Genomic DNA, 20,674 nt, shown 5'->3' with positions numbered 1-20,674 from the left:
TGACATTCTGTCGCTAACCTTGACTGGACCTACCCACTACTTTCCACCTTCCATCCTAGAACTAAACTAAACAGACCACCATCACCACATCCACCTACTTAATAACAAACTACTACCAATCCATCCACCTCCAAACTTAACGTACGACTCATCGCCATCGTCACTCACCCGAGACTCGAATCACGTCGCTCCGCCGTCTACAAAGTCGCAGTAAACCCGACTCTCGATCGCTCGTTTCAAGGCACTCACTCCCCTTGTCCCACGGCCGCCGATTCCTTCTTGTGTTTTCATTCTTTGCCACACAGTCGCGGCCCAATACCATCTCGAGACATCGCCATCTGCGCAATTCACCATGGCTACACGTGCGGCACACAAGCGCGCAAGTCCACCAAATTCCATGGTCTTGCTTGAACATGGACTAATGTTTTCTTCTAGTTGACGCGCGAATACAAATCCATCACCGAGAACCCCCCGCCGTACATCACTGCCCACCCCTCCGAGTCCAACATCCTGGAGTAAGCATCTACTACCACTGCCAGCTTCGCTTATATGTGGTCAGCGGCTGACATACAGTTCTCCAGATGGCATTACATCATCACAGGACCCGAGAACACTCCTTACCACGGCGGTCAATACTGGGGCACGCTCATCTTCCCGCCCAACTACCCCTTCGCTCCTCCTGCGATCCGTATGCACACTCCTTCCGGCCGCTTCACACCCTCGAGCCGACTATGTCTCTCCATCTCGGATTTCCACCCCAAATCCTTCAACCCGGCCTGGGAAGTCTCGACGATCCTCATCGGCCTACTATCATTCATGACCTCCGAAGAGATGACAACGGGCTCCGTCTCGGCCACCGAAACGGAACGCAAGTTTCACGCCGCGCGCTCACGGTGGTGGAACTCGACGGGTGGCGGCTCCCATCTCCGACCGAACGGCGCAGCGGGAAAAGGCAACGTGAAGGCTGGCGATGGGGGCGCCAAGTTCAGGTCGGAGTGGCCCGAGGTGGACGCTGAGAACTGGAGGTGGATCAAGGAAAACAACATTGACCCAGCGACGGGGAACAGGCCGGAGCCGGCGAACGCGTCGTCATGCGGGCCTCAGCTAGGTATCGCTGGCAGCAGCGGTGGTCAGGCTCACGCTGTCGTGGACGTGGTTATGCAGCAAAGAGATGCGGGTCAGGGGTGGATGTCGAGGCATAAGTGGCTGCTGGCGGGATCCTTTTTCTTCTTTTACGTATTGATGGTGAGGATCTTTGGCGAGGCTTGAGGGATGAGAAATCCCGGGAGGAAGGACCAGCAAGCAGGAGGAACGATCACTATCAGCGAAGGATACCCTGCATTATCCGACAATACCACCGAACATCCGAAACGAACCCAAGTCGCGGCCGTCAGTCAGTGGATTGTTGGGGGTCAAGACGTCCATTTATTGCCATATGGAATACGGTTTTCTTCTTTCATATATATATACAAGCATCGGCGTTTCGGGAGAAGGGGGGGGCAATGCAGGCCGAGGACAGGATCGTTAGCGTACGTGATTATCACGGGCATCATCAGCGTTGGACATACAGGCAGGCAAGGCGAGAAGAAAGAGACCACAACGTAATTGCAATTTCCAACAATACCAAAACCAAGACCAAAACCAAGAGCAAAAGTGACAGGGTTTCCAGAGCAAATATGTACCGGAGTTGGACTGGAGAATTGGAGCATGGGCGCAGTTCATCACGTGTGTGACTTGAGCATAACGAGAGGATTGGTGGGATAGGATTGAATGAATGGATTGCCCAAAAAGACCGATGCGATGAGTGATGTGTCACATTGGACATACCCTATCTAATTCAGCTTAGTCGGGGGAATTGGACACGTCGTTCCTTCATCAAGTGTCTCAGCTTCCTCGACCTATCTTATCTCACACAGATATTCTCCCAATCAACAATCATACTACCTAATTACATGAACTTGAGCGTTGATAGTACACCAACCAATCAAGCGAAGAAGTCGACGTCTCGCTGTCTCTCATCCTCTCCATCCCAAATCTCTCGAAGTTGCATGGCGCAGGGCATTTCTTTCTATATCCAAAGTTCATACGCGCACATGTCCAAGATTATTAGCCATTTTAGCCATAGCAAACAGACATTTTCCCCAGAAAAAGAATAATAGGTATTCATATTCTATTCTATTCATCAACTGCTCAAAAAAAAAAAAAAATCAATCATCCGCCCCCTCCAAAAGTTTCCCGTCCCCGCCGCCCGCATCGATGCGCTTTTCCTTTTTTTTTTTTTCCAACATCATTATCTCTCTATATATGAGGGGAAAAAAAAAAACATTACATGTCATCTGTACAAAATTGTCGAGCTTGGTAACGCAAGTCTTGAAGAAGAAGATAAAATGGTGCATATCGCTAGAGCCTTGATATCAAAAATAAAGGACAAATCGCTGAGAAATGCCAAGTAGGTAGGTAGGTAAAAGCCAATTGGAACCGCGGAGGGTATGTCCAAAAGAAAAAGAAAGAAAAAATGAAAAGAGGAAAAGATGTGTAAGGTGGAGGGGGGGGGTGTTTAGATGTATACCTAGTGTAGGTAGTACAAAGGTGTAGTAGAGATGAGATGTGAAAATTCGGAACACCGTAAAATCAATGCATGATGACCATCAACTTCAAAAAACCCATTGCGAAACGAGGTCGCTCTCTCCTCTCTCTCTTCTTCGACGCGTGAATTATCCCATCCTCAATCGTCTCCTCGTAAGTGGTGGTGTAAATATGGGGGGGCGGTCTATAAAAGTATGTTGTATGTGCCTTACTTTATAAGCTTTTATTTTTTTTTTTTCGTTATTTTTTGGTGTTTTGGGATTTGGCGAAAGAGAGTTTACTCCTTCTTTTGCTTCTTGAGGAAGCCAAAAATGCCGTTCTTCTTGGGGACGCGGACGAGCCAGTAGACTGCGAGGGCGGCGAGGATGTTGAAGGCGATGTAGGCAAAGAGGATGCTATTGTTGAAGAGTATATTAGTAACCGTTGTTGAAAATATGACAAGGGGAAAGGAAAGAGCGGGAAAAAAAAAAACAAAAAAAACATACCCAAAGTTGCGCCATCTATCGGCATAGTCGGACGACACGCTAGCAAGGAACATGTTGGTCTTGTCAATGGGGCAGAAGCTGCACTCGTCCGTGGCGTCTGGGTTGAGGAGGTAACCACCAGCGGCCTTGATGTAGTCGGACATGTACTCCCCGCAAGTGCCGTTGAGGGGGTTGAACTTGAGGAACTCGACATCCGAGCAATGCACGTCCGTGTTGGCCACGCCGACCGACAACATGGCGCTGACCAGGTACGTGAAGGGGCTGACGCGGTACATGAAGATCCAGAAGCCGGGCATGGCCTCGGGGCTGGCGAGGACACCGCAGAAGATCAGGCAGAGGGAGAAAAGCAGCTGGGCAATGTTACCACCGGCCTCGGCGGTCTCGAAACCGGCAATCATAAAGTCGGTAAAGGTTGAAGTGAACCACATGAAAGCGAGGAGGAGCAGGAACATCAGACCGCCACGCTCAGTCACTTGGCCCATTGGCTCGGCGTTACGGTACAGGCCGACGGGGTAGTACCAGCAGAAGTACATGATGGCACCCATGAGCGCGTTCCACGGAAGCTCGACGATGATCTGGGAGAGCATGAAAACCTTCCAGCCGTAGACCTTGGAGGGGCGCTCACGGACCTCGTAAAGCGAACGCTGGACGACAAAGTGAGGCATGGTCTGCTGGACGAGCTGACCGAAGATGGTGAGCAGGTTGAAAATGGCGAACATCTGGTTCTGGAGACCCTGGATGGTGTTGGGCGCGTTGTAGAAGACGAAACCGATGAACAAGGCGACGGAGATGCAGAGGGCGGTCTTGGAGTAGATGTACGACGGCGTGCGCCAGTACTGCTGGAAGACACGGTAGGTAACCTCTCTGAGCTGCTCGAAGAAGGGAGCGGCGAATTCGCGGTAGCCACCAGCGTCACCATCCATTTCCAAAGCGTCCGTGTGATTGGAGTTGTTCTTCAGACGTTGCAACTCCTCCTGGACAGCCTGGTACTCGGGACTGGATCGCCAAGCATCATGCCAGTCAATCTCGGAGTGAGTTCCAGGAGCAGCACCAATTACCTCGAGCATCCACTCGGCCGGGTTGGCATCAGGAGGGCACTTGACACCACTCTGGCGTTCGAAGTAAGAAGCCATGGTCTTGGAGTTCTTGCCAATGTCACCAAAGTAAACGGTCCTACCACCCTTAGCCAAGAAGAGCAGACGATCGAAGCGCTGGAAAAGCATGGCCGAGGGCTGATGGATAGTGCATAGAATAGCCTGGCCGCTCTTGGTCAGCTTCTCGAGGAGGTCCAGAATAGCCCACGAAGTCTGAGAGTCGAGACCGGAAGTAGGCTCGTCAACGAAGAGAAGAAGAGGAGGCTTGGCAGCAAGTTCGACACCGATAGTAAGACGCTTTCTCTGCTCGACGTTTAAGCCTTCACCAGGGACACCAATGATAGCGTCGGCGTACTCCTCCATATCGAGGAGCTTAATAACCTCATCGACATAAGCGAGCTTCTCGGCGCGGGGAACGTGGGCGGGTTGGCGGAGGAGGGCACTGAAGTTCAAGGCCTCACGGACGGTAGTGGTTTCGAGGTGGAGATCCTGCTGTTGAACGTAACCGGTCTTGCGCTGGAAAGAAGTATCGCGAGGCTTGCCATCAACCAGCATCTCACCAGTGATCACACCGACGTTGATACGGTCAGCCAAACAGTCGAGCAACGTGGTCTTTCCGGCGCCCGAGACACCCATGAGAGCGGTCAAAGTACCAGGCTTAACCCAGCCATCAACGTTGTTGAGAATCTGGCGAATTTCCTTCTTGATGGGAACATGGTAGGAGACGTTGTTCCAGTGGAAGACGCTAGTCTGGGCCTGCAAGAAACCAGCCTCCTTGTCGGAAGTGTTGCCATCGCTGACGTGGCCCTTGCCGGCAACCTGAACGCCACCAGACTCGGCATCGCCCTTGTTCTCCTTGAAGGAAGCGGGCTTGTAGCCCCTGCGGAAGACAAGAACCTCACCCTTGCTCTTCTTGGCCGATACAGCCTCGGCAGCAGCGATGTAGGTGAAAAGGAAGAAGCAGATGAAGGCGATGATGATGCCAAAGTTGCGCCACCTGTGGCTGTTGACGTAGTTGAAGCTCTCACGGAGGTAGTCGTCTCCAAGAACGTAGTCCTGGCCCGCGACGGAACCAACGGCTGAGCAGACGCGGTTCAAGTTACCGACGTTGGCGTACGTGGGAATACTAGGGCTAGGAACATAGGCTTCACAATGGAACTTGCGGCCGACAAACTCATTTAGCATCAACGACTCGAAGGCATATGCGATGGGATCAATATAGTTGATCCAGCGGCACCAGCCAAGCATGTAAGTGGTGGGAATGGCGAAACCGGTGAAGATAACGAGCGCAAGGATGATGATGGCAGCGGGCACCATGGCCTGAGACAGCGTACGCGAGGAACTGGCGATGGTACGGAAGATCATCGACATGACGAGTACAGTGACGAAGGACACGAGCAGGAAGAAGAAGAACGGACCCGCTTCTCGGCGCAAATTCGTCATGAAGTACAGCGTAACGTTGAAGACGATGGAGTTGGCGAGCTTGTAGGGCATATCGACGAGCATGGAAGCGACAGCTTCGGCGGACGGGTGGTACAGAGCATAACGAGCGTGCTTCTCAACAATCGGACGTTGAGCGTAGAGGGTCAGAATTTCGAGGGCCGACGAGAAAGCGTTCATGAGAATGGCGAAGAAGAGAAGAGCGCCGCGCCGGTAGAAGCTGTCCGTGTTGGGTTGCAGGTTGTAGAAGACACTGGAGATGATAAGAGCCATGATGAAGTTACCGATAAGAGAACCCAGTGTGATACTAGGATCTCCTACCAGGCGTCGCCATCCTCGCCACAAGCACAGCTGAACCTGTTGGATGTAGGAGAGTGTGAAGGGAGACTTGGCGCGCTGACCCTTGGCCTGCTGAGCCTTCTTGGAGGCGCGGAAAGCCTCAGCATCAGGTCCGTTGATGGGATGCTCCTTCTTGTACTCTTCAATCTCAGCCTGGAGAGACTTGTACTCGGCACTATTCTTCCAGGCAGCAGCAAACTCGTCGGGTGTACGAGGAGCCTTGCCCTCAAAGCCGGGGCGGACAATACGCTCTGTGGGACTGGTCATAGAGGTCAGGAAGTCGGGAGTGGTCTGGCGAGCAGGGCATTCGAAACCCAGGTTGACGAAGTACTGCTTGGCCTCGTCGGCACGGCCGAAGAAGATCTGGCGACCCTCATACAAGACAGCAGCCTTGTCAAAGAGGTCGTAGGCGCTCTGAGGGGCTTGGTAGATGGACACGCAGGCAGTGCTTCCGAAGAGCTCAGTCTGCAGTCTGAGGGTCTTGACGAACTCGATGGCATTGGCACTGTCGAGACCTCTGGTGCTGTTATCCCAGCACTGAAGGGGAGCACCAGAGAGCGCGGCCTCGGCAATGGAGACACGCTTTCTTTCACCACCCGAAACACCACGGATATACTCGTTACCGACACGAGTGTTAATGGTGTGGCTGATGCCGAACATGGCCATGACGACATCTCGGAGATGGTTGGAAAAGTCGGTCTTGGTGACGCCATCGGGGATGTGACGAGGAGCACGAGCGCGAGCCGCAAAGGTCAACGTCTCACCCACCGTCAACTGGGGGAAATGGGTATCGACTTCGGCAGAGTAGATGGCCTCACCACGGTGATGTGTGTGGATCTCCTTGGCGGTCATACCTAGGTAGACGTCGTGTTAGCGAAACCAACTCGACACAAAACGACATGGCTCAATTTATGCACAACATACCCTGATAGTTGAAGTAGGACTGGTCGTCGATGAAGATGCCGTCGTGCTCGCCGGCAATAGTCTTGAGGAAGGTTGTGCAGCCGGAACCAGGGGGGCCCAAAACAACCAACATCTCACCCTTGCGCACAACACCATCGAAGTCACGGAGAATGTCGATGCGGCGCTGTCGCCCCATACCAATGAGGTTGCGGACCTGGCTGAAGATTTCAAGGCCAACATTGAGAACATCCTTTTGGTAATCCGTGGCAGAGCCGAAACCGAAAACGTTCAAATTTTGGAAAGCGACACCGGTGGTACGGAACTGAAGGCCATCGCCACTGATCTGCTCAACGAGGGCCTTGGCCCAAGCACGAGAATTGAAGTTGGGACCATTGGGGTTGAGTGGTGAGTTCTCGTCGTCGACCTGGAAGACAGTTTTTCCCTCGGGAACGGCAGCGTGGGACTGCGAAGTGTATTTTCGTGCCAGGGCGAGGACTTGGCTTGCGCGGCGGTTCTCCTCGATACGGTCCTCGTCCTCCTCGCAGGTGCTGTCGCTGTCGTTGGCATGCTGGGTGTCCTTCTCTTTCTCAGAACGAGCGGTGCTTCCGTCAACATCGGTCATGGATGTGGCCCCTGTTCCCGTCATCTGGTCGTTATGAGAATGTGAAGAGCCCGGCTCGGGATGAGTAGGTCCGGAAGGGTTGGCGGCGACAGATTCCTCCTCCAAGTCGTGTGTCTGCCGGCGCCCAAGAGGTGCTCCAGAAGTCCGGGCTGTGTGGTCATAGTTCCCGAAGGAACCAGTGCCCACCATGAAGGACATGGTGGTGATTTCTTTTGTGTCCGAAGGACTTGCTCCAATTACAATACGGTTATGTATTAAATCGCTGATGAGATGGTCTCAACTTGTGCCCTAACCCCGAAGATATTGGTGTAAGTGTCGGTCCGTGCCTTATGTTTAGTTGGACTCTTTGACAATGTCGGGTATGTCTAGGTTGGCTGGGGTGGTGTGGGGGGGTTCGTCCGAAGAAAGTTGAGACTGAACGGAAAGAGGACTTACAAGGCAGAGGGGGCGGTCCAGAAATTATATGTACGCAAACAAGAAGATTCACAATTGTCCACTAAACCAGAAAGAGGGAGAGAAGGAGCTGAGGAAGTGGAGGAATTGATAGTGTAAAAGAAAGTGTGTGTAGCACCCCGGACTGTTCTCTATTGCCGTATAAGTAGCGACAGAGCCGTGGGTACGTACCTCACTCCGTATAGATCGGATGAACCTTTAGACCGGGAGACCTGGAGCGGATGGAAGGGAGGATCTGCTGGCGAAAAAAGAAGAGGTCGAGATCTAGCAGGTCCAGAGATCAGCGGCAACATGTCAGAATGTCGCCGGACCGCAGGACTATAAGAGACGACCAGAGATGGAATGCGAAGAACCCGGGCCTTTGGGAATCTAAAGGGGAGACGGGGTCCTCGCAGGCTCCGAAGGTCTGAGAGAGTGGAGCCGTCTACTCTTTGTTGGAGGGCCTTCCCCGTTCCTGGAGTCTTGGGTACCTCGTCTCGAGCTTCACACTGCTACCAAGTTGAAGTACCCGGTACAGCTGCCTTGTACGGGATTTTTGGGGTTCTCGACATCTGGAGAAGTGGACGAAAATGGCAGCGACCCCGTTAAGCCCGTCCGCTCCCGTCCTCCCGTCAATCAGAGAGCCCCGTATACGAGGATACTACTAGGGAGAGTAGCCAATGGATATTTACCCTTCTCGTTCGTCATTCTGGGCTAATACACTAGAGGGCCATCCATCATTGTAAGTGAGCCGCCTGCACAAATGGTGTCGCGAAGAGCAGCAAAGGCAGCCCGCTCAAGTTGCCATGTGGAGCATGCCCTGAGGACTACACCACTAGTAAGTACTTAGAATTACTGCATAGTAGCCCGACCCTACTGAAACGGAGTCGGGCATTTGTTCTAGAGCTTGTTGGCTAGAAGACTTTAGCGTCCATGGTGATGACGGGAAAATGATTCATACTGACCGAAAATCATTCAACCACTCCCGCCACAGAGATGTCGGGCTTCTTGGCGATGCCGAGCACCGCTCAATGTACTATGCAATAGTACTGTAGTTGACTCCCAGCGGCCGCTCCGCTCCGATCCCTTGCGCCGCCGCAGCAACTGGGTGAGGGGACTTGCTGATCCCCGACATCATGTAGTGTATAACTTGTCGACGATACATCCATCTTGCACCCCATGTTGTTGGAGGGTGAATGGCGGTGGTGACGGGATGGCCCAAGGTTCCGAATACGTGTAAGTGCTCGTTCTCCACCGTCCTCAGTACCGCAGAGACGCTTCTACACCACACTAAGCGCGTCCATACCGATGCACTAAAATCATATAATTCTGGCGATCCTTCAGATGAGCCAGTGGTGTCAATTAGAATAGGTCGGATTAGAGGCTGTCCGTTGCTGGGCTTGCTGCATTTGATCTCCAGAGTTTGGCACCCCAATCAGATCCTGCATGTTGGGTCGGATCTAGGGCTATCCGAAGAAAGAAAAAAAAAAAACGATTCAAGCAGGAGGAAGGGAGACGACAAACACTGAAACAGAAACCTAAAATTCGAACAAATCCCGTCCGGGTCCCCTCCCTCGCCAGTGCCTGCCCAGTGGGGAGAGCCCGCTTCGCTGAATGTTCCCTTAGGTCGCTGGATCCCCCACGTGCTGGACAATTGATTCAGTTCCTTGCTCCCGCCAGACACACTTTTTTCCTACACACTCAAATTGGATTTTTTCGGGGTCTTTTACCAGTCCGAACCCGCAACATCCTCCAATTACCACAATCAAACATCAGCCCCGGCCGCTATCCCCGCCAACCCTCCTCGATGTGACGCGTACCTAAAATCTCACAAAAGAACCGCACAGGAATACCTCCTGACAGTTAAGGATCCAGTCGCCCTTTTCATATGCTAACACCAGCCATCAAACGAATGGATTTCGGGATTTCGGTGACAAGCACGGACCAGAGCGGGAGCCCAGGCAGTGAGTAACCCCACAAGGCTTGACAAACTGTCAAAATGGATCTATGTAGGAAAGAACTTGCCCTGTCGCTGCCCGTCGCATCATGAGAATCCGGCATCTGGCACTGCCTGCCTTAAACCGGGATCCCCCCTCAATACTACAACCATCTGCCGCCCCGTGGACTCACCGTTACCTTTGGCGGGGATAGGAAACAAGCAGAGGTTACATATCGCGCACGGAGAGTTGCAATATCCCGACACTCTGGCGTGGCCTGGCTGACCGTTTGACTTGAATAAACTTTCTGACCGTTGTCTTCTCTCCCCCGGCACCACAACTTGCGGATGCGCCGTGATGGTCCACTGGACATGGTGACAGACGGATTCCCCAGTTTGTGCTTAGTTCTTGGCGTCACGGGTGTAACGGACCCTCCAGAGGCAGCGTCGCAGGCTCGTTCTCGGGCTGGCGGACTCTACCCTTTTCCGGACGTTGAAGATCTCAGCTCTAGACAGATCTTTCTCGGAAACACATACCATTCTCTACTTTACGCGGATATGTCACCGACTCTCTTCCTATTTCATCATCCGGCGGCAACAGTCTCCTCGTCATCAGCCAACTCTTCAACCTTTAAGAATCCACAATATCCATGATCAGCCAGTCGCCTCCACTAAACTCCCCACAGCTTCTAACCCTATTTCGTTAGGCGTTTTCCCGTTCACTCTTCGTTAGTCTATGTATCAGGGACATGCGAGGTCTCGCACAGCGATTACGAAACCGAAACCGAAAAACTCCACACCGTTTCCGCACTCTTCCAAGTCGGCACAAAGTCGTCGATTGCGGCTCACTTTTTTTCTTTTTTCGACCCTGGATACGCTGTGTTTCAACGACCTGGCCCTCTCCCCGATGTTCCAGAACGAAAACGTAAAATCTTCCATCTACCAAAGGCAGTTTGGCAAAGTGTTCGTATCTCGATGGTTTCAAAACAAATTGAAGCATAATCCAGCTCTAGATCCAGCTCTAGGTCCGAATACGGATGCGGATACATAGATTATTACAACCAGACACCTGGAACCGAGTCGACTGCCACGTTTTACACTAAACGTATTACACACGCAGCACGTTTGCTGATCGAATCGGACGGCTTGGTGAGATCTTGTTAACCTTTCTACAAGATGATCATCCACGGAGACAGTTCTTAGTGTAGGTAAATCAGCAAAAACCCTTTGCTCATCTTTATAGACAGTGCGCCTGCTCCCGGGCTGCACGGTGCCAACCTGACCAGCTGAACCAACAGCTGTATAAATGGAAGTTCATCGACATTACCAACATCAAACGATCCATCAGACTTGCCCAGTCAGCAAACATCAAGTTTATATCGTCCTTAGGTCGCTCCTTGGGCATCTTGCATCTTGAATTCTCTCATTTGTTACATCACCAACGACCTGGTCCAAACCATCCAGATATACTACATACACGAAAGTCGCGGATCCTTCGCCCATGCGCACTGTAGCACGCACACCAGATGATTTGCAGGACGTCATACTACATTGTGGTGGTGTGGGTGCTTCATATGTCGCGACACACATCAGAGGATCGCGCAAAAACAGTGGCGGCTTCCATTCTAGGCACAGAATCACAATTGTTCTCGATTCGTCACCGAATCAGTGTTACTGCGCTTGATATAGCTGAACTTATCGAGCATGCCATGCCCGTCTGTTTGTATATATCAGTCACGTGCGGGTGGTGCTTATATCTTTTCCTGGAGTTAATATTGGATGGACCTCGCTTCTTGCAGTGACCGTCCCAGTCACCTTAATTACCAAAAGAGAGTGAGTGGCTTGCGCTGACTAGGGGAAAAAGTTATTGTTCTCGATGGCCGCTTTATCAGATTCCCCTACTGTATAGACATGACTAGAGATAGCCGAGACAGCCACAGACGGTCAGTCATGGCTACCTACTCGGGCATGCATTGCGGACCCGTCAACAGCAGAATGATAGATTACGAGGTGAAAGCAATCATTGCAAAGTCTCCTTCCCAGAAGATGTGTTAGCACGGCTGGTGCAACAACACCAGCACAGCGTAATAAGTCCAGAAGCACGATGAAGTCGTCCAGTGTGGTGATTTCTAAAAAGGAGAAGCGGCTCCAAGTAGAATCCACCTTTATAGATGATTCTATCAGTATAAGCTCCAAAGAGAGGGAAAATGATGTACGGCGGTCTAGGAGCTCTTGCCTCCATTAACAGGACAATCTGGAGATAGATGCTGTGATGCCCGTGTTCACTTCTGTAGGTCAGTGAATCTGCTTCTAGGTACATGCACTGCATGTTCTTCTGAGTTGATCCCGACATTTGTGGGAAACATAACAATGCAAAAGCTGCACTAACATGAGCAGTAAGCAGGGACAGACGCATTTTCCATCACCCATTGGGATATGTACCGTATAGACTCGGGGCATCCGTTTCTAGGTTCCAGGGCCTAACTGGCAGCTACACAATGGCGATCACAGAAATGTAACTGGCGTGCCTTAGGGTTTGGGTTTTGGAAGAGATTTGCGCAGTCTGAAATGCTTAGCTGGAAACGGATGCCAGGAGTCTATACGGGATAGTGAGAAAAGCAGTTGAGCATTGGTAGGATATTGCAGGGCATGGAGGACTGTGGAAGGATTCACAGAAGCGCCATACCTACTCAGTCTCTACTAATGGTTGATTCTGTATCAATCCGACGGCTATGATACGTTGTCTACCCATGGGGCAGCAAAAGATTTACAGACAGAGTTTTTCTGTATAAAGAGAACATTGCGGCAAGCCTGCAGCTTCAGTTGAACATTGTATTGAGCAAGCAAATGGTCAATATACAAGAGTCCGAAGTCCATATGTAGGGACAGCCCATATATACTGATGGAATCAACCTCGTGCCGATGGTGTAGGTATGATGAAAATGAAGTGTTGGTTTTGTTTCTAAAAGAAGCATCGTGAATGGCTGCTGACGCCCTTGAACTCATTGTTCACTTGGTGACACACACAACATCTGCATGCTCGCCTTGTGAACATATCTCGGGAGCCATGCCAACAACCTGGTTTGTATCGTCTCGTTAGCCGCCTTAATAGCTCACCCTATCTTGAGTGTCACTGAGCTACTGTTACCGCCGCGTGAAACAATACTATCACCGAGGGCCGTCGCACGTTGAAGTCTAGGATGCGGGACGAAGGCTGACTCGTCGATGTTTACCCTGTAAATCATGCTCTTAATATCTTAGTACCCTTGGAGGACAAACTTACGTTTGGATAACCATGAACCGATGTTCATTTTCCAAGCTTGAGTCGTTGTGCTTGCTGACGGAGCTGAACGAAGCGTGACGTGAAAAAGTCAGCTAACTGGGTCTTCCTCATATCGTATATCTTCTTGAAGGCGTGACAGAATCGACCTTTCCCAAGCTCTTTCGAATAGATGACTATGGGTTTTTTGAAGACAGAACGTGAATGCGAGGAAAGTGTCAGGATGATCAAAACAAAGTGTTGGCTCAAGGGTGTTGTTGCCGGTCCTATTAGTTGGAGATCGTCCACAGGCTAAAAATGGGTGTATGATTGTTAGTGCTTTATCAAATGGTGCGTCGAATAACGCCCAACACTAGAGAATCTAGCCATCTCCCCTTGTGGAAGAACACCATCGAGTTATTAGGATTCATTGCTCGATGCCTTGATCGAGAAGAGGTAAATGCATGACTGTAACACCTGAGAGCAATGGAAGGAGATGACGGCAGTGATGACCTGAATGCTGCTGGCAGATAAGGTACCTCAACGGAAGGGTTCCATTCCCTCACCGGCAGGCAATCCTATGCCGCACAAAACCTACCTGAACGTAACCCTCAGTCTGGACCCCGACCCCGACCTCATTCAAGCAACGCAAGAAGCAAGCAAATTTTTGGACTCTCCAGGCAAACTTTATCCATCTGTTTTCTTGTCATTCAGTTCAGCTTCCATCTTGATTTGTTCTTAGCGGGCTCTACGTGATACCCTCGCTGTACGCTCATAGCGCTGTCGTCATCGGAACGAGCAACGAGAACGACAAGCGACCGTGCTGGCCTCGGTCTTTTTGTCGTGTTGATTGTCAAGCATTTGACCTTGTCTACCTCTCTAGCTGGCAGGACGCCCGTCTGTCCGTCATCCCTCCAACTTGGGTAATAGACTGATAGACAGCTAAGTAGGTGACCATCGGCATTGGGTCTCTCTCAACTTGCTCCCGTACAAGCACCCGAAACCCCTCCTTCGATTGGAACCTCCCATCGGACTCCCATCGGACCGGAGATCGCTCCATCTGCCTCAGACCAGAGTCGCTCTCTCTGCTCCAGGGCGACTGACAGCAAGTTCTCGTTGGACGCCGCCAGGATGAGCGCGCGTGCTGTAGCACCCCATTGGATCTAAACGCACCGACAAGCTCCGCCATCTCCGGCAACGACGGCCCTCCGTCACTGTGCCTTGCCCTGCTTTCTGCTTCGTTCTCTCCTACCTTACCCTCAAGCTTTTGCATCCCGTCAACTGCCGAGCGCGAAAAAATCCCACCTTGGACCCCGAATCTCGATTGCTTTGTACTCTTTCTTTTTTCTGTCCCGTAGCCCTGCGATCGCTTCCCAATATCTCAACATTATCCTCTTGCCGACCACATCGTCGTGTGGCGCTCCACCCTGCCGCCGTACACTACCTGGTCCGCCCCGCGCACTGAAGCTTGTTGACATCTGACAACCCAGCAGCCGGGAGCATCGACCTAGCGCACCCACTGCACGCGGTTGCCCCTGCTGCTGCTGGCAGGCTTGGCTTTGATTGATCTGCTCCGTCATTCTGATTAGCGGCCCCGCCAGCCGGAACGAATGCACCACCTCTTTCGACAAGACAACGACGACAGACACTACACACCCATTGTTTCGCGCCATCCTGCCTTGCATCTCTCATCGGCTCCCGGCGGGTCACATTAGCGCCTGTCGTCAATACCACCATGGGGAACGCAAACACAAAGGAGTCCCGCGGCGATGACAGCGGCCGCCGTGGCCTCCACTCCGCCCTTGACGCCGGTATAGGCTCCTCGACACAGTCTGGCAGGGAGTCATCTAGGAGGAACCGCAACACCAGACACGATCTCAGTGGACTTTTGGGGCGCGCTGCAGGAGGCTCAAGCTCGCACGCCGATGAGCGCCATGAACGCAAGGAGACAAAGCAGGAGAGGGAGGCCAGGAGGCTGGAGAGGGAGCGCGTTGCCCGGCTACAAGAGCGAGAGCGGAGCATGAAAGAGGAGCATGTTGACGGTGGCTATCTCGTCACCATGGGTACCTACGTCGGGCCTGAGGACTTTAACAAACAGATCGTCAGGCAGTTGATGGTATGTGCGCTCAAAGCCATGGTATCAAGCATATTCCTAACTCGTATCATCCCTCTAGATTGAGCGTAAACTTGCTCCATTTTGGCGAGGACTAAACGACTTCGACGAGAACTGGACTGAGCCTCAAATCATCGCTGCCGCGCGAGGCCTGCCGATTCCGGCTGCCGGCGAAACTCCCCCGGATGAGTTGATCCCACGACCGCGCTCACCTGCTTCACCGACCGACGCGAGCTCGAATACCAACCACCTGACAGTCCCGATCGGCGGTCGCAGCCTCTCCACAGCTTCTGAGCATAGCACATCCAATGCGGGCTCTGCGCTGCCCTCTCCCGGTTCCGGCAAAGGGAGCAGTTCGCCTTTTAAGCCCACGCGAGGAAAGGCTATTGCTGCTGTCTTGGGAGGAGGATCTTGTCGCAATGGTTCGAGTACAGAAATTGCGCCCCGCGAAATCATGTTACCCAACGACCCCTTTGTCAACGGACAACCCCTCGAAGTTTTCCTCTACAAGAACGCTACCGAATGTCCGATCTGCTTCTTGACGTACCCTCCATACTTGAACCACACCCGCTGCTGCGACCAGCCCATTTGCAGCGAATGCTTCGTCCAGATTAAGCGGCCGGATCCGCATTTCCCAGAGGGACACAACGAGAACGATCCGAATAACAATCCTGAAGAGTCCGCGGGGCTCTTGGTATCTGAGCCCGCTTGCTGCCCCTACTGCACGCAACCCGACTTTGGCGTCACTTATGAGCCGCCACCATTCCGTCGCGGTTTGACCTATGCCATTTCACCCCTAGCGCTCGGAAGCACAAGCGCAGCCATGTCGTCCGAAAGTTCAGTCAATTCAGGATCTCTGTCTCCCGGTGTCGCTTCACCAGGTGGCCGTCGTCGCAACCAGTCATTGTCTGCCAACGCACCGAATGTCGTTCTGACGGATAAAGTCCGGCCAGAATGGGCAACCAAGTTGCAGGCCGCACGAGCACACTTGGCGAGGCGCGCTGCTGCTGCGACAGCCTTACACACAGCAGCGTTCTTGATGAACAACAACGAGTCTCGTGCGCTTAGGAGTCGCTTCGGGCGTCGGAATACCGGGGGCTCTGGGTCAGCATCGGCTACTCCTGGTAACGGCGATGAGAATAGGGGTACCGGCCCAGCTACTCCTGCTAATGCTGGTGCTACTGCCAATACAGATCGCGCCGCCGGTTCTAGTGGCAACGGAAACCGACGTAGCCGGTTGGAAGATCTAGAAGAGATGATGTTCGCCGAGGCCATTCGCTTGTCCTTGGCTGCGGAAGAGGAGCGCAAGAAGAAGGCTGAAAAGGAGGAACAGAAGGAGGCAAAGAAACGCGAGAAGGAACGGGAGAAGGCAGAAAGGAAGGCAGAGAAGGCAGCAGCCAAAGCCGCAGCGAAACAGGGCGGACCCTATGAGGCAAGCCGCAGTGGGCACAGCTCGGCTAGTGGAAGTAGCCTGAGTCTACCTGGGCTGAGTTTCGGTAGGAAGCGTGGAAATAGTGCTGCCAGCAACCTCCGAGTCGAAGCCAGCGTAGCCAGCGCTATGGCATCCACAGGTGCCGCCATGACAACGCCAGCAGCTCCCGGAGCGCTAGCGCCAGACTCGAGCACCAAGGACAAGGGTAAAGCCGTTGATAGAAATGCGGGCGCAGCGAGCAATGACGCTTCTGCTTCCTCGCCTTCTGCTCGCCCCATTCCGTCCCCCCAGCCGATGGCTGGACCGTCGCATCTTCGCCAGATGAGCAGTGCCTCGTCTGCATCTTCGTCTGCGGTGGAAAGTAACCAGGGCGGCACACATGTGCCGCCCTCTAACCTCCAGGATCCTCGCGGTAGCGGTCTCAGTTTAGGTGGCCGTTCTGGAGTTAGCGAAGACGGCGACGAGCAGGACAGGGACCCAAGCACCAGCACTGAGCCCATGTTCAACTTTAGAAGTTTGGCCGAGGTAGTTGGCGTGAGCATCGAGGGCGAGCACGCCGGCAAGCGTCTCAGTCAAATCAATGCCGACGGGCAAGCGATCGAGGAAGAAGATGAGACGGCGAAGTCTGGTGAAGGTGCTGGCGAGCATGTAGAGCATGTCTTGGATTCGCAGACGACTGGTATTTCGGAGCAGGACTCGGAGATTAACCCGCAACCTCCCCGGTTAACTATCACGCTCGATTCGCCAGCGACATCGGTCGGGGACGTCAGTACTGCCAGCGACTCGAAGCATGTCGGCAACGAGACGACTGTGGAGCATGCGACACAGGTCACGCTGTGATCAGTTACTGGCAGCGAAAACAAGAGAAACACAGAAAACAAACACAGAAACACAGGCTAGGAAGAGCACCCGGAATCACAGAAACAGTCCAAACCGCAAGAGACAATAAGCTCTTGGTGTAGGAGTAGGAAGTGCGAAGATTGATCACATTGAGAAGGAAAAGAAGGAAGGAAGGAAGCAAAGAAGGATGTTAGGCGTATGGAAGAGCAACACCATTACCAATGCCACCATTGACTCGTCAAGGTTGTCTGTATGTGCCAGGGAGGAGAAAGAACATCTAGGAGGACCAATTGATTTTGTATATCCCACAACCACCTACTACCAACTTTGTCTTGCCCGCCACTGTTGTCAAACACATTACCCCTAAGGGTTCTTTTCGGTTCTTTTCTTAGTAGGACAGCTTCAACAGCACCCAGAGACGGACATAATAAGGAGCTTCATGGTTGCTCATTGACCATTGACGAATTTATTTGCTGGAGTCTTGCACATGGTTACTTAACAGGGATGATTTTCTTGCGCTTGGCATTTTGGCGTGGAAGTGGTTAGATAGGTTGCCATTGCGTTTTTTTCCCCATTTGAAGACTGGGAGGGGAGTCTATGGATAGGAGAACGGAGAACTACCACGTTCAAGGTAATGAGTGAGTCAGTAGGGAAGGAGATTCGACCATATCACAAACAACAGCGTGCGACAATCAAAATTGTGTGGCTTCGAAGATTGTGTGTTTTCGAATGTGTCAGGAACAATGATGGGTCGTCACGCAATGAGTCATATATAATTGACCTAGGCTCGTGAAGTATTATCTTTCCGAAACATGTCCGTATCTTCTGTGTCAAGTAGTAGTCTGACATGAGTTCCTTGTGCAGAACAAGGGAGGAAGGAGTGATGGGCGAGGCAACGTTGACAGTGCCCTGTTTGTTGCTGATGCGGGAAGCATTGTGTAGGGCTTATGGGTGCTATCTTGCAAGCGCTAATACAACAAATAAAACCCCTTGTGGTGTAGTTGGATATCACGTTCGGCTGTAATTGTCTAGATTGTATACCGAAAGGTCACCGGCTCGATTCCGGTCGAGGGGAATTTCATTTTTTGAACTTTTTCCCTTTCGTCGTGTTACACTTTGGCTGCCGTTATTGCGCATTTCGACCAGGTATTCCCTCTTTTTTCCCTTTTTTTTTTTTTTTTTTTTTTTTTAGTGCATTGATCGCCCATGGATTCCAAACTGCTATCTGCCATGATCAAGTTGTGATTTGACTATTCTCAGGTGCCTACAGTGAAACTTTATTTCTCTTGACTAATAGCCTAGGCACCGCTGAAGTTCTTGTATCCATCATATATGCCGGTACGCCAGATTCCTTCTTTCCCATTGTCTCTACTCTCACTCCAGTCCCATTGTCCGTTGTCCACTCCAACTGTTGGTCCCAATCCAATCCCCGATCTCCATCTCATACTCGATCGCCCGGCTTCCCGCTCCCGGCTCGGCGGTTCCGCTTTCAACCATCGCATTCCACTCCACCACATTTTCCAAATTCCCTCATCACTTCTTCCACCAACCGGTCCACCTCACTCTTCATTCTTTTCCCTTTCCTTTATAAGCCACTTTACCATTTTATTTTTCTCAACAGCAAATGATCAACTGGGACCTTGGCGCAGTTGGCTAGCGCGCAGGTCTCATACTACTCACATGTATGATCTGACTGGGTGACTTCACCAAAAACAGTTTCAGAGTAATCCTGAGGTCGGGAGTTCGAGCCTCCCAGGTCCCAATCTTTTTACACTTTTTGCACTTGATCAAATTTTTTTTTTTTTTCCCCCATCATACTCAGAGAGAGTTGGTTGGTTGGATAATTTGTTGCAGCTGTGCGATAGATACATGCAGTACCTACCTACTAGTCTAGATATTCCTCATTCTCAATTAGTGTAGCGTCCTGTTGCTGCCTAGGAGGACATGTCTTCGTAACGTAGGTATTATGGTACTTGCTGGATGGAGGGTTGACTTTTTAACGTTGCTTGCTTTTTTTTTTTTTATTTTCAATTTTTTTTTAAATTTTTGGTTTTTTTTTCAGATTTTTTTTTCCAAGTTGGTCGAAGCGCTGCCGCTGGAGTTAAGATTGAGAACTTTCCGTATCGACACGAACGCATGAAATGGGGTTTTGAATAGGTCATCAATCTCGAGACAGTTTAAGGAACGGTCAGATACACGGCAGAGAGACAACAGTAACTGCATACTGTAGTGGTGTCAACCGGCCTTGTAAAGGTTTCTGGTTATGTTCTCTTTGCGTTCTGCTCAGTTTGCGGGCATGGGAAATTCTCAGCTATATCAGTGGTCTTCCGAATGTTCCCCATCTGTCATCTTCCTGGTTGAAAACCCGTTCTTATCCCTCATGTTTCTGCGCCCTGCCACCTTAACTTCCTCTCCACAGCCACCCCCTCAGGAGCGTGCGTGCAGTGAGAAAAGGTGGCAGGTAGCGATAAGGAACGAAGCTCCAAGTCACCACCACGCTCGGTAAAGTGTTTTTTTTTTTTCGTTGTGAATCAACGATGATGGTCGAAGTCGAATGTTCAAGTTCCGAAAAAGAGCCGTCGCATTGTCATCCCCCGTCCAAAGTGTTGCCTCGATGGCGATCAATGAACCTATAAGCAGTCAGTAGTAATGACTCTGGCGAGTCGCCTGTAGTCAGTCACAAAGGTAAGAAGGAACAGGGAGAAAGAAGGAAGGGCAGATTGATTACGTGGGAAAACCCCACTGGGCCTATGGATGAGAAGCCCCAAGCCCCCCTTTCCCCAAAGGGCCGAGGGTAAAAGCAACAATAGGAGAAGGGGGAAAGGGGGGTTTGGGGCTGCGGAGCTAAATGAACTGAAAAACCGATGTTCAACAAAAAGATTGCCGAGGCAAGCTTTGTTCACGCGCTTGCCGCTTTATGATAGTATACAGATATCTGCTGGGGTGAGCATCGGCCCCAGAGAGGGCCCAGAGTTCAGTGATAAGAACTCATGGCAGAAAGCTGAATGCGCTTGTCCGTAGCAGGACGAACTGCCGTTTGGAATGGCAGATGCGCTGAAACAAGAAATGTGGCACAAGGGTAAAGAGCAAAATCTTCGAGCCGTCGTCAGGCATATCGAAGGGGGTATCGTATGCTTCCATGGCCACTGAGATCTCGGGGCCCGATCTGCGTCGCTCAGTTGCCGCCGCAGTT

General features: G+C 51.7%; 4 protein-coding genes and 2 non-coding genes across 6 annotated transcripts; 4 read left to right on the top strand and 2 right to left on the bottom strand.

Moving 5' to 3' along the window:
- The first annotated feature begins 211 nt into the window (after nucleotides 1-211).
- On the top strand, nucleotides 212-1,341 carry B0T23DRAFT_147925 (UBC-like protein). Its single transcript, XM_062832475.1, has 3 exons — nucleotides 212-379; nucleotides 436-515; nucleotides 582-1,341. The coding sequence occupies exons 1-3, from the start codon at nucleotides 353-355 to the stop codon at nucleotides 1,267-1,269; spliced, it is 795 nt and encodes a 264-aa protein (XP_062693156.1). The 5' UTR covers nucleotides 212-352; the 3' UTR covers nucleotides 1,270-1,341.
- Nucleotides 1,341-1,779, bottom strand: B0T23DRAFT_147936 (uncharacterized protein). The gene has a single exon (XM_062832476.1). The coding sequence runs from the start codon at nucleotides 1,707-1,709 to the stop codon at nucleotides 1,413-1,415; it is 297 nt and encodes a 98-aa protein (XP_062693155.1). The 5' UTR covers nucleotides 1,710-1,779; the 3' UTR covers nucleotides 1,341-1,412.
- An 850-nt stretch (nucleotides 1,780-2,629) lies between these two features.
- B0T23DRAFT_147949 (ABC transporter CDR4) lies at nucleotides 2,630-7,860 on the bottom strand. The gene is made up of 3 exons (XM_062832477.1): nucleotides 6,869-7,860; nucleotides 3,072-6,798; nucleotides 2,630-2,981 (listed from the first exon to the last, which is right to left on the bottom strand). The coding sequence occupies exons 1-3, from the start codon at nucleotides 7,665-7,667 to the stop codon at nucleotides 2,864-2,866; spliced, it is 4,644 nt and encodes a 1,547-aa protein (XP_062693154.1). The 5' UTR covers nucleotides 7,668-7,860; the 3' UTR covers nucleotides 2,630-2,863.
- A 6,971-nt stretch (nucleotides 7,861-14,831) lies between these two features.
- On the top strand, nucleotides 14,832-17,481 carry B0T23DRAFT_316727 (uncharacterized protein; the record flags this gene model as incomplete). Its single annotated transcript, XM_062834950.1, has 2 exons — nucleotides 14,832-15,212; nucleotides 15,271-17,481. 2 exons carry the CDS (start codon nucleotides 14,832-14,834, stop codon nucleotides 17,479-17,481), a joined length of 2,592 nt encoding a protein of 863 aa, XP_062693153.1.
- Nucleotides 17,482-18,467: 986 nt separating this feature from the next.
- B0T23DRAFT_t198 lies at nucleotides 18,468-18,556 on the top strand. Its single transcript has one exon. It is a non-coding gene; the product is annotated as a tRNA-Tyr (tRNA).
- Nucleotides 18,557-19,115: 559 nt separating this feature from the next.
- B0T23DRAFT_t199 lies at nucleotides 19,116-19,243 on the top strand. The gene has a single exon. It is a non-coding gene; the product is annotated as a tRNA-Met (tRNA).
- Nucleotides 19,244-20,674: the final 1,431 nt, after the last annotated feature.

The sequence above is a fragment of the Neurospora hispaniola genome (assembly GCF_033458365.1).
Source record: "Neurospora hispaniola strain FGSC 10403 chromosome Unknown B0T23scaffold_4, whole genome shotgun sequence".
NCBI classification, from domain to species: domain Eukaryota; kingdom Fungi; phylum Ascomycota; class Sordariomycetes; order Sordariales; family Sordariaceae; genus Neurospora; species Neurospora hispaniola.
This window is presented reverse-complemented; position numbering and strand designations above follow the sequence as displayed.